This window comes from Solanum stenotomum, unplaced genomic scaffold, assembly GCF_019186545.1.
Source record: "Solanum stenotomum isolate F172 unplaced genomic scaffold, ASM1918654v1 scaffold34432, whole genome shotgun sequence".
Taxonomy (NCBI): Eukaryota; Viridiplantae; Streptophyta; class Magnoliopsida; order Solanales; family Solanaceae; genus Solanum; species Solanum stenotomum.
In genome coordinates, this window is record NW_026032945.1 from 52,510 (window position 1) to 65,606 (window position 13,097).

At 32.4% G+C, this 13,097-nt stretch overlaps 1 protein-coding gene across 2 annotated transcripts; it reads right to left on the reverse strand.

Moving 5' to 3' along the window:
* Positions 1-4,869: 4,869 nt before the first annotated feature.
* LOC125852385 (uncharacterized) lies at positions 4,870-12,328 on the reverse strand. 2 transcript variants are annotated; one of them, XM_049532128.1, is made up of 4 exons: positions 12,263-12,328; positions 10,060-10,234; positions 9,636-9,700; positions 4,870-5,164 (listed from the first exon to the last, which is right to left on the reverse strand). In XM_049532128.1, the coding sequence occupies exons 2-4, from the start codon at positions 10,202-10,204 to the stop codon at positions 5,090-5,092; spliced, it is 285 nt and encodes a 94-aa protein (XP_049388085.1). In that variant the 5' UTR covers positions 10,205-10,234; positions 12,263-12,328; the 3' UTR covers positions 4,870-5,089. The 2 variants fall into 2 exon arrangements, with proteins under 2 accessions (XP_049388085.1, XP_049388084.1); XM_049532127.1 differs by lacking the exon at positions 12,263-12,328 and adding an exon at positions 11,584-11,744.
* Positions 12,329-13,097: the final 769 nt, after the last annotated feature.

Consider the following 13,097-nt stretch of genomic DNA (forward strand, 5'->3'; position numbering starts at 1 on the left):
CTATAAAATTGGAATATACGATTATAATATAATATACTTTAATACATTTTCTCAACAACTTTAAAAAGAAAACATATTATATATATTCAAACGTGTAAAAATATTATGTATGAAACTAAGCAACTTTACTGCGCACTCAAATTCTTTAATCTTCTGTTCAGTATATTATATAATATTCAACTTTTAATAAATAAAAAATGTAGGGGAAATTGCTGAGAACTTTACAGTAGCTAGCGTTCATAATATCTCTCTCTTAGCTGTCATGGAAAATGTTAAAACTTTTTATTACTTTTAAATTTACAAGAAAAAGTAATAAATAAGTGATGAAAAAAGGAAAAATAAAAATTAACTTTCTTGTCAACTAACCCATTCAGATGATTTATTTAAATAGTGTTAGCTTTTATATTCTATTACGCTAACAATATTTTATATGCTACGATGTTTCTTTTATTTTAATTATCGTTAATATTTATATATACTGTTTATGTACGTATTTTTCTTTTATCATAATTTTTACTCTTGCATTTTTTCCCCTTCATTTCTAAAAAAATGATTTTGCAGGGTCTATCGAAAATAAGCTCCTATCCTACAAAGGCAATGGTAATTAGGATATGTGTCCTAACTTAAAAATCACTATTTTCCTATTGAAATTTAAATATTTTTTTATTGAATTAATGAGAAAAGGAAAAACAGTAGTGTTTTCACATGGAAAAATTAGAAAGCTTTCCGGTATCTCAATGATAATTTGTTTTCCATTATGTGTTTTCCTAGTGATCTGGTTCATGAGAAATGAGTGAAAAAATTATATTTTATAACATAAACTTCTCACTTATTTGTGGTGGGAGAAAATCTCTATTTCTAGTAGTACGTGTATACCCAACCCTCTGTCTTAACTTTATTTGTGAAATTATACTGAATATGTTACCGTTATTTTATTATTGCAGTGGTAGCTTTTATAATTAGGATGAAGTTTCTTGGAGAGATCTTTTTGACACATTCACCAGCATGATAACAGCCTAGCAACAGTACATACAAGCTAAGTTTGGACTTTGGTGTTATGTGAGGAATATTGTGTCTCATCATTAACCTCATATATAACAAAAATGTATTCTACTAATTTACTGATCTGAACTACATAACAACAAATGCATAAGATCTCTATAATGATCTGGCTAATTAATTTTTGGGTTAAGTACAATGATTTCCCAGTGTTTTTTTTCCATTTTTCTACTGCTACTTGCATGTGTCTAGCTAGCTAGCTCCATTGTGTACTGTAATTTAGAGGTGGCAAAATCAGTGGATTAATTAAATTCTTAATTATAAAAGGGACACGTCTCGTAATTAATATTTATTTTTCTACTATAAATAAATATTGGAGTTCATTTCGAATAACTAGATGCATGAATTGAGTAGTTTAAGAGGTCAAGTTTCCCCAACATACATGCATTGATATCGAAAACAAATTACGTAAAACTTTAAATTTAGAAACTCTGTGCAGCTGTACTTTATGGGCTCGAGAAAGAAATTAAAAAAAGGTTGAACAGAAAGATTTGGTTTTGTGATCTTTTAGTTTACTTTTTTGTGAGATTTTTATTTTTATACGAGATCTAAAATATTATTTTCTATTTAATTTGTAAGTGATCCTCTATCGAACCGTAGCACTAGTTGTATCGAAGCTCCAGCGTAGACGTAGTTCATTTTTTTTTTAATCCAGAGGATTAAAAAAATTAGGTGGACTAGCTAGTTAGTTGTTCGATGACTTTAGTACAAGAGATTAATTTTTGAAATAATAATTTCTCATATGGATAGGCTATATTATATGGTAGTGAATGCATGCTGGTTTGTTAAAGTCCAATAAATATATTATAATACGAGTGTTGTGAAGATGCTAAAATAAATGTGTGGACTTATTAAGTTAGATAAATATTAAAAATGATTATATTCGTAGAAGGTTTAAGTGTAGCTAGTACACATTGAGAATAAAATGTGAGAAGGCCGTTACGTTGGAGATGATTTGAATATATTTTTTTATCAAGATTGAGGTATTGATCCGTAAGTATGAAACTATGGTACTAAGTGAAGGTGCTGAAAATTGGGGATGGGATAGTCGATAAACTTAAAATTACATAGAAGGAAATAGTTTTAAAAGCCCTGTAATTGTGTGGTATCAATATATACTAAACTAAAAATAAGATACAATGAATTAAAGAAAATTTTCATCGTGATCACGATTATTATTGTGAAACTTTAATTCATTGTATCTTATTTAAATAATCTATATAGCTAGGGAATTGCTTTTAATATACTTTTATTATTAATGATGATAATAATATGATACCTGCTTAAATATCGAAATAAGAATTTAGCCGATCCTAATTTATTTGAAACGATCAAGACATAGTTGTTGTAATAGTTTCCCACATGATCACTAGTACATCAAAATCATTTCTCTTTTGCTTTGCAAATACACGAACAAGAAACATCTCGTTTAGATGAAAAAGAAGACTTTTTTTTTCATTTACTTGGTGAAGTTACAAATTATCGTAGCACACCAATGAATTCCAATAGTATCATACATATGTATACTTCATATATATTTTTCTTAATTTTGTGTAATTAATCTACCTAGCTAAACTAAAATAAAAAAAAACAACAGATCTCATAAAAAAAAAAATTAAATATAAAAATATCATGCTGCAGTAATTCTAAATCTTGTTATTACCCTTTCTCTCATTGTTCTTGAATGTGTCAATCCTTCATCCTTTCTATTTCTCTTAGGATTTAATAATTTTGACAAAAACCCTTCTTTTTTCTTCTTCTTCCCAATTCTATTATTATCTTCCAATATAATTCCACCTTCTTTTCTTCTCATAATGAAAGCCAATGATCTACTCTTCATGAGCACATTAGTGTTTGGAGATGAACATGAGGACACGTCTGAAGACGAAGACAAAGAAGATAAGGAAGAAGAAGAAGAACAATATGAAGAAGTAAGAGTTGTGGTGTTAATTCTTGATGTTTTTGAAAGCAGAGAGAGTTTTTCACTAAGACAGACAGAACAAACCCCGGGATTTTGCTTGTGCTTAGGATGCTTCTTGCATAATATAATAGAATTCGATTTTGATTTGCTTTTGTTGATTTGCATTTGATTATCTCTAAAGTTCTTGAAAAATCTCCTTCTATTATTTTCCATTTTTTAAGTTAGATGTTCTTCGATATGAAGGGGGTGTGTGGGTATTTATAATAATGTTAAATAGAATGAGAAAGGTTAGCAAATGAGGCTTCTATGATATTTCATGTGAGGTTCGTAATGAGGTTCATTAAAATGACTTTTTTGACCTGTTATATGACATTTTTTTTTTTTTTTGAAAAGTCTGGTTCATGGCCCAATATGCACGGCTGGAAAATTTGTAACTAGTTGAAAATTAGGAAAATGTGTAAGAGAAGTGTTTGATTCCGTTCAACTCATTTCATTAACTATTAATACACACCCTTATATACACATACATTAATGTTATAACTGATTAAATTACGATGACATTGCACAGACAAAGTCAAAATTTTTATCTTATAAGTTTTGAATTTTATAACGATGATTTCAAGTGTTATGAGTATTTAATATACTGTTTTTTAATATATATACATTATTTGAACAAAAGTTAATATTGGATGCTTCTAACTCCACCCCCTAGACAATCTAAAAATTTCTAACTTAAATTCACAAAATAATATTTTATTAAATTAGTTAAAAGATTATTACTAATAATTATTTAGTAACTTAAAAAACAAAATATATTATTATTATTATTATTATTATTATTATTATTACAATACATTAAAATGCATTGATCGAAATAGTAAGAAATTATACTATTATCAATGCCAGATGAATATAAATCACCTAAAATTGAATTATCGAGTCAAATCGAGAATTTAAATACTCGATTCAAACACCCAATTCTTACAACGATTATACAACTTTGTAAGCAAATCCATAACTGACGGGGGATTTGCTGAGTCGGTGACTAAAAGACATAAATCCATGAAGCTTTCTTACGTGGGACAAGCGTGGAAATTGACTCTCTTAATTCTACTTTGATTTTAGTAATATTTAATACTATAGTCTATAGTACTAGTAATAAATTATATTTAGACGATTATCCTTCTTGTACGACCACAATAACAGACTACCAAAATTCCTCAACTTGTTATGCTAGTATATCTTTTAATCATATTTTTATTTTGATTTCATAATTACTAATATGATATATGATTTTTTTTCATTTTGCACGTTTAATCATGTCTTCTGTTATTGTTGTTGTTGTCATTTTTTGTTTTAAAAATATTTTAGAATTCAAATTGTTAATCATCATTTACTGGGCCAGATATGATTCGAGATTTTAAATCCGTTGGTTATATATTTTTATTTCATTCTTATTAGCAAATTATCTCGTATTTGACCTAGTTCATAGCTTTCCGAATGAAATGGATGAACTCCATGTGTCCATATTTTTGGATAAAACATGTCCAAATTTGCAAGTGCCTTTGTCTATATTTCAAGAAAATATATACATTGAGGATTTCAGATTAAAACTTATACTATTTCATTCTCTAGTGTTATTTTCAATAAAATAATACATTGGTTTAAATGGAATATTTGTAAAAGAAGAGCACAAGACAGTTAGTGCACCTACCATATCACGCCTTGTATCTTTTTTTTGCAGAAAAGGTTGTGCCTTTAAGTATCTTATTTGATGTAACCTAATCAGCAAAGATACTTTTGTTTAAACTTTAAGCTTTGAAGCTGCAAAAATTATTCCCATCCTAACAACCTCGCCGTTTTCTGGTCCAAGGGGGGTATTAGTTAATCTACAAAGGCATCAAACAAGAGTGATCATGTCACCCATGACATGTTTAGATGAAAAAGATGAGTACCTAAAAAGGGAAAAGGAAAAAGACAACTTTTTTATCCCAACAAAAGTAGACGTTGTAACGGATCAAACAAGTCGTTGTCTTCATGTTAAGCTAGAAAATGAACACAGAAAACCTAAATATCCTTCAAGTGTTCATCATTTTTCTCCTTTCTTTCTTATTTTGCAGTTTTGTTTGCCTCCGTACTTGCACTTGTAGTTCCTATCGGGCATTGGGATACATATGGCTTCAGCTGAAAAAGAAACGAGAAAAGAGAGGAATTATTCAATCGCGAGGTTTTATCAACTTCACAGAAATCAAGTAGTCACAAGTTTCATAAACATTCTCTACGATCTAGTGAACACTTGAAACTTTTTCCAACACTCTAGATAGAGTGAGTAGTTTCTTTTACCTAAATTATAGACTATGTTTTTTTCTTTATGGAATTCTGTATATTCAACTATAATTTCCAGAGAAGCTGAGACGAGGAGCACTATCTTGGAAAATAGTGGAAAGTGAACTCCCTCCAATATTGACTGCTAAGAGGAGAGAAAGCAGCAGCACCACAGAACACAAGAAAGTGCAATCTGATCACTGAAAATTAAGCTCATTTTGGGGTATGCTGAAAAGTCCATGCCCTAATCCATTGGCTAGAAATTGCTAGTTCTAACCTACCTCAAGCACTATCTGTTTCAAAATTTTAAAAGACTAGGAGGAAAAGATCAACGTGATGGAATTACCCAAAGAATGTATAAATATTTCATACTTTTTGGACAAAAAGAAAGTGAATGGATATAAATACAAATCAGAAGAAGGTGGTGATCTAAGCAAGTGCTGGGCTGGTGGGCCCAACGGAAATCACAAGTGACAAGTATTTCCTGGAAGAGACTGAAAGTTATATACAACTTTCTTTAGATAAATCAAAAAGAGTTCATTAATAATACACCAAGATAGTGTTATCTTAACAGAGTGTCTTGTAAAAGTTACGAAACTGGCAACCTCTAGCTGACCAATGTATTTAGCATTTATATCATTATCTACTCTTTTAAGGCTCTTCGCTCATCTAAGATACGACAAAAGAATAAAGGTAGAATGAATGAAATAGAACAGCTGTTACTTTATAACCTGATTCCCTATTGACTATAATCTAGCTCCAAATTTATATACTTCCCTTAATCATCGCTTGGATGGAAATAAAGTTGGAAGTCAGTGATTTCGGTCACTATGTGAACAATAGAAATTATAATTAGTAAAACATCTATATCATATCTACTCTGTAAGGCTTTTAGCTCATCCAAGATACATCATGGAAAAAGAATAAAGGTAGGAACGAGTGAAATAACACATCTATTGCTTTGATAACCAGATTCCAAATTGACTACAATCAAGTTTTTACTTCATATACTTTTCTTAATCATCTCTTGGATAGAAATAAAGCTGAAAATGAGTGATTCCAGTACTGTGTGAACAACAGAAATGATAATTAGTTCTTATACATGACTGATCTTTTATATATTGGTTTGTATAATATCACTAAGGCCTTCTGTGCAGAAACAAGATAATTGCTTCTCCAAAATTTAAAAAATAAAAAAAGGAAGGAAAACTAGACGAGTAATGAACGAAATTGCAACATACAGGTCCAGCATAACATAAAGGATTGTTTACACACAGAGATATTCTACACAAGATGTTTTGAGGATAGGAGGAGTTTAGTACAGGATATTAAGCTAAAATGCATTTTGCTTTTCTGTTTTTGGTGCGCTAAACTGTATTCTAGTGACACTGAATCAATCCTAGATGTCCTAGGCACCATTTAGGATTGGTTTCATATCTGGTATATTCTGTACCTATTCCATTTGTAAATTGTTTTTTTCAGTACACCTATGTACTGGTTTTATTACAAAGTTACCTTACTCAAAAAAAGATATTCTACACAATTCCATCTCATCACCATAAACAGAACAAGCTGCAAGAATTAGATATCACCCATCCAAAAGTTCGAGACTAAGAGACATAAGAACTCCTAGGTGTCCTAAGAAGAAACACAGTTTGTGGCACTGTCAGCAGAATGTAGCAGTACTTACAGAAGTTGTTATCCTTCAGAATATATATTTATGCTACATAACAACCTTTTACCTTTCTCTCTCCCACAAATTGAAAAGAACAAAAGAAGGTGAGTAAAGTTTCTACATGACATCTTTTAGATTATGAAAGACACGATAAAACTAGGTTTGAGCCTGATAGAAACATATGTTTAATATAGCAAGTATTTGGGAAAATTACTGTTAGCATTTTTTTTTCATTGGCAAAGGCAGATCCTGATCCCCGTAAAGTAGGGGTAAGGTCTGCGAGAGCACACACACCCTTCCCATTTGAGACCCCATTTGTGGGATCACACTAGGTATGCTATTGTTGATGTAAAGGAAGATCATAATCCAGGAGGTACAGTCAGTGTATTCGGAGTGTTAGCTGGGTTGGGAGAAAATACACTGGGTAAATGCTTACCCGCACCGAGTGTTTACACCAAACCAATAAATGCAAGACGCATGTCTTTCACATACATATTTAACACTTAACCATGTTTAATGTATTTTCCCTTAATTGTTAACCGATAAGATTAACTTTATTGGTTTGATGTAAACACCCGACGCGGATAAATTTTTACCAATACACCGCACCCATTGCTCCCAAAATGATTGGCGCTCTGCCCCTACTTGTGGGCTGCACTTTTAAGACTTATTACAACTCTTAGGAGTAGTTTGGTAGATAACAAGTTATCTCGGAATAATAATATGGAGATTAAATAATACAGGATTATTCAGTGGGTATACTTCTATTGTTGGATGTTTAGTTCATTGGAATAAAAATGGGATATTGGGGAGGTGCAGTCTGTGTATTCGGAGTGTTCGTTGGGTTGGGAGAAAACCCAGTGGTATATACTTACCTGCACCAAGTGTTTACACCAAATCAATAAATGCAAGACACATGTCTTTCACATACATATTTAACACTTAATCATGGTTAAGTGAAATGTATTTTCCCTTAATTGTTAACTGATAAGGTTAACTTTATTGATTTGATGTAAACATTCGACTTGGATAAATTTTTACCAATACACTGCACCCATTGCTCCCTGCAAGCATAGGTTCTCCAGATACTTGTATAGACTTAGCACCAGCTTGTTGTTGGAAAATTTCTCCTTTCAATATACTAGCTACTTACATTGTCCAAAAAAAGAAGTACTATTATCATTATCATAAACAGCCTTTTCAAACTATAGACTATTTTAAGCTAGGTGGTCTGATAGCCAATTACTAATTTAAGACAGCATTGGAACAAAATATAATTAATAGAATTCAGGCCTAGTTACAAAAGAATTGGGAGGAATCCAACTTGTTGGACCCCAAAACTTTGAATAGGACTTGAAGTCCATTAAAGGGAGATAGGACTTATGTACAAACCTATTCCAGTTGGTTCTGCAAGGATGAAACTTGATGCTGTACATTTGGGCAAGCATTGAATTGAAAGAAATAAGGGGAAAGAAAAGCACATTGGACCCATTTCTCTTCAGTTTCCTAGATCTTTTATTTGTCAAGAACTACTTAAACTATAGATGATCAAATCCAAAAGCAAGACATCCTAAGAACATATGAACACAGAGGCAACTGCTTTCAAATACTAAAATCAGAGATTCCCTCCTTAAGCAAGGGTGGGAATGGGATGAGGAGGAAAGCGGTTTGTTTGCTCTCTTTCTGTCTGCTTGATTTCCCTTGCAGAAGAAAGAATCTTGGAATGGCAAAAAGGATAAAGAGATCAAAAGAATACAATCAACTTGCTAAGTTCTAGCAGAACTGTATAACGTAAAACGGGCTAAGACCAGAGGTGGAAACACGGGTAAAAAAAGAATGAAAGCACATGGCCCTCTTTTAATTTTAGCAAATTATTTACAGAAAACTCCAAACATGTTTGGATTGGCTTAAAAGTTGGTCAAACCTACTTTTAAGTCATTTTTAGTTTTTGAGAGTGTTTGACAAGGTTAAAAATAACTTAAAATAAGTTTAAAATGACTTAAAAAAGTTAAAAACCAAAAGTACGACTTTTCCTACTTTTTATTTTTTGACTTAAAAAGTCATTTAAGTTTGACTTTTTATTTTTCGACTTAAAAGCTATTTTTTTTTAAAGCCAATCCAAACGGGCTCTCACTCTTGATCAGTGTTATCAAAAGTGAAAAGCACAAAAAAGCTACAAGGTCCTTTGGGGATTTAAACAAAAATGAGTGTGGCCTCTGATGAAAAAATGCACAAATGGAGAAAAACTTCAAATATGTATGCCTCGTCCAAGGTTAATAATCATAAGCATGAAATAACAAGTATATGGACTAAAAATTTGGAAGAAAATATGATGAAGTGAAATATCAGTTGTTTAGTGTCACATCTTCAGGATTACACTCATTGTCAAGGTAAAGTATGTCTTCGAGCTTTGATGACGACAACAAAGCGCCCATAAAGCGAGGTGAACCGCTCAACATGTAGTGAGACTCACTTTATGGCTTAAGTGCGCCTTTGACAACACTGCTCTTTATGAATGTAAATGGGAACAGTGAATTATTATAATTTTAAGTTTGATTGCCCTTCATCAAGCTGAAAGGCTAGAAGGTGAGCAATCGAAAAGTACATTGATCAGAGAAAATAAGATTAGTCAAGAGTTCAGTCAATGTTAAGTACCTTGAAGTCGGTCAAATCTGGAACTACGTAGTTAGGCAGCTTCTCTTGCACAATAACATAACCACCTGGAACAAGAAAGAACGATCTAATATTAGAAATAAACTTAGATGTCTGTGTGTTTCTATGTGACTTAATTGTTGATTTTCAGCGTCAAAAAATGCTGGAATATTTAGCTTTCAAAGAGAAGGAATTCGGTAATTCTACTTCTTTATCATGGGTAAATTATGAACTTAGACAAACATGGTCTGGGCCAAGCGAGCAAGAAATATAAATCCCCTAAGCTGTAGCCTAATAACTTGTCAGATGTTAATACTACAACCACATAATCTTTTTACATAAAGCTATAGAAAACCTGTTTCAAACAGGGAGAAAAGACAAAAGAATAGCACTCCTAGTTCACAATACTTGAATAGAGATTTCAAACCTTTGCGAGTGTGAAAACCAGTAGGCTTGCAATTTTTTCCCTTGTAGAAGCCCCGAGGAACCTTTTTTGTAGTAAGAATATCAAGAGATGAAGTACGCTTTCTTCTGAAAGATCTCCCTAAACCTAATAACAGTCCCAGCGGCATTGTATGGTCTTCCAACTAAAAGAATTGTGCCTAGAGACAACAAAATACAAAGAAAAAAGGGTATTATATATTTGCATAAGATCAAAATTTAATCTTTGAAGTTATAAGCAACTTTTGCTTTTTAACCCTTAATCACTGGTTTTCTAGATTTATTTATTTATTGTGGAAAAAGGGCATTCTATCTTTGCATATGATCAAGATTTAATTTCGAAGTCGTGATCAACATTGACTTTTTAACCCATTAGTACCGTCACAGCAATCTATTCCTCCAATGATCACCCCAATATCCTAAGGCAAAGATAATTAGCATGTCACGAGGAAATATGGAAACAAGGCAAATCCAGAGGCAATGCCAGGAATTCTAAAAAAGGGATTAAAAAAAATTCGTATACCTAGAAGCTTCTCTTTTGTTAAGGGTATAAATTTGTTTTTGCCCTACTTATACCATGTATTTTCGGATGAAGGGGATATAATTGAACCCCCTTACTTATCTTTAGCTCCTTCAGTGGGAAAATCCCTGGTGCTAAACACACCGCTTAGAAAAAAATGTGAAACCAAACCAAATTGAAATAAATTCGATTCAGTTCGGTTATTACAATTTCGGTTCGGTTTACCAAATTTAATAAATAATGGTACATTTTCAAAATTCAATCACATTTGTTCACTTTTTTATGTTTTAAGTACGTCTCACTTTTTTTTTCCCAGATACAAGGAACCCAAAAACAAACAAAGAGCATTATTATAGTTATAACTTATAACACCAAACAAGCTAAGCTAACTTCCAATATGTGGAAAATCGAGTCTGCCAACCAAACCTAGGTAACTGCTTCACGATTACACCCATTCACAGTAGTAGACAACTTAGAATCAGAAACATTCATCCTTTCACTCTATGCACATATTCATTACAAATACACAGCCCTTTCTTTCCTTTTCTTAAGTGCAGTTGGAGGATCATTTTTCTGCTATACTAGACATTGGCAGAACAACACTACACCCCTTCATGTATCGGTAACTCATAGTGGACACCGAAAAGAACGTTGTGCTCACTCAAGAATAAATTAGGTAGATCAATACAAATACAAGTTTGAAGGAGAGCAGTGGTCACTGGTCATTAGGGGAATAAAAACATGCATGTGATAAAAAGAGTTACAAACTAAAGTCCAGCTGCCAGCAGGAAGCATTGCAATTTGCAGCAACCAGCAGGCACTGGCAGCATTGCAAATTGAAGTTGCAGCAGAAAGAAACAAATTTGAGATTCCATGAAGTTTCAAATATGATCTGGTTTTAAATGTCTTGTGGTCTGTATTTTAAGGTATGAGGTTGACTAATTCAATATAAGTATTCAACATGAGAGTTGGGACGCGATGAGCACTGACCTTCGAGGCGCGACTCGTGAGCGAGCACTAGGCAGTGGCCAATGAGAAGCGGCTTGCAGTTGCGGGCTGCGAGCACTCAGCCAAGACGACTGAGCAGTGGGCAACGGCTGGCCTGAACTTAAGAGACGACGGACGACGAGCTGAGAGATGAGAGTTGAGAGACAACTAATGAGAGTTAGGGATTTCAATTCTGATTGGGTAATGGGCCGGCTGGAGCATGGGCTGAAAACTGAAGTAATTTAATTAAGATTTAAGGGTGTAAAGAATATATATAAAATTTCGGTTTTTCGGTTAACCGAGTTTTCTTAGCTAAAAAATTTAAAATCAAACCGAATAACAAAATATTAAAATTTGAAATCAAAACCAACCGAAAAAACTGAAACCGAAATTTCATAAAATTCGGTTCAGTTGATTTTTTCGATTTTAACGTTTTATTCTAATAGAACTAATTTTAACTATTTATATTTTGCACATTACACAGACCGCATATCTTGAGTTTTCTAAGTTCGATTCCTTACTTCAAAAGAAAAATACATAAACCTAAACAAACCGTATAGAATTTGACGAAAAAAGAAAAAATCCAGACATTTCTTGCTTACAAAAAAAAAAATATATCAGTAATCAACCATTATTTCAAGCACAACAGCATATAAAAATGGAAACCAAGTAAAATAATTACCAGTATCTGCTGAGGATGCTTGCCCAGTGGAAGAACCGAGAGGAAGATAGCTCCAAAGGGCTTTAAAACTGTGGGCTATTGAGAGAAAAAAGCCCAAAAATGGGAATGTCACATGTTTTGTTTTGAGTGTAAGCGAATTATACAAACGTAACTATAAATTATATAGATGAGCTGCAAATTATACAAACGAGTAAGCTATAACTATAACCCGAAAATATGCAAATTGTAGATAAAAATTATAATTAAGTTTATTATAGTGGTTATTTATGAAATTTCCCATAAAAGGACCTAGTAGAGAGGCCCAACAGAAATAATGCCAGCCCAGTAACATTTTTACTTGGGCCGTTGAGGCCCTGTACATTATCATGTGTGATGTCTTAGAAAATATTTGGACAAATTACTTAATTACACTCTTTTATTTACCTTAATATCCATTTATCCCTACTTATTTCAAAATTTTCAAAAATCCCTTATTTACCTATGTATCCCGCATGTATCCCGTGCACAACGCTATGTATCCCACTATGTGGAATGTATCAAACGCTATGTATCCCGTGCACAACGCTATGTATCCCGCATGTATCCTGTGTACAACGCTATGTATCCCGCTATGTGGAATGTATCAAACTTAATGTATCCCGTGCACAATGCTATGTATCCCGCAAACATCATTTTTAAGGGATTTTTGGTAAATAGAAAACTAGAAGGGATATGATGTTATTTAGTACTTATAATATGTGGTTCCTATAATTTATACAAAATATTTTGTGTCTTAAAATTTAGAATTTTTTGTGCAAAAACTCTTCAACTTTTTTTGGAAAACTACCTAATTATA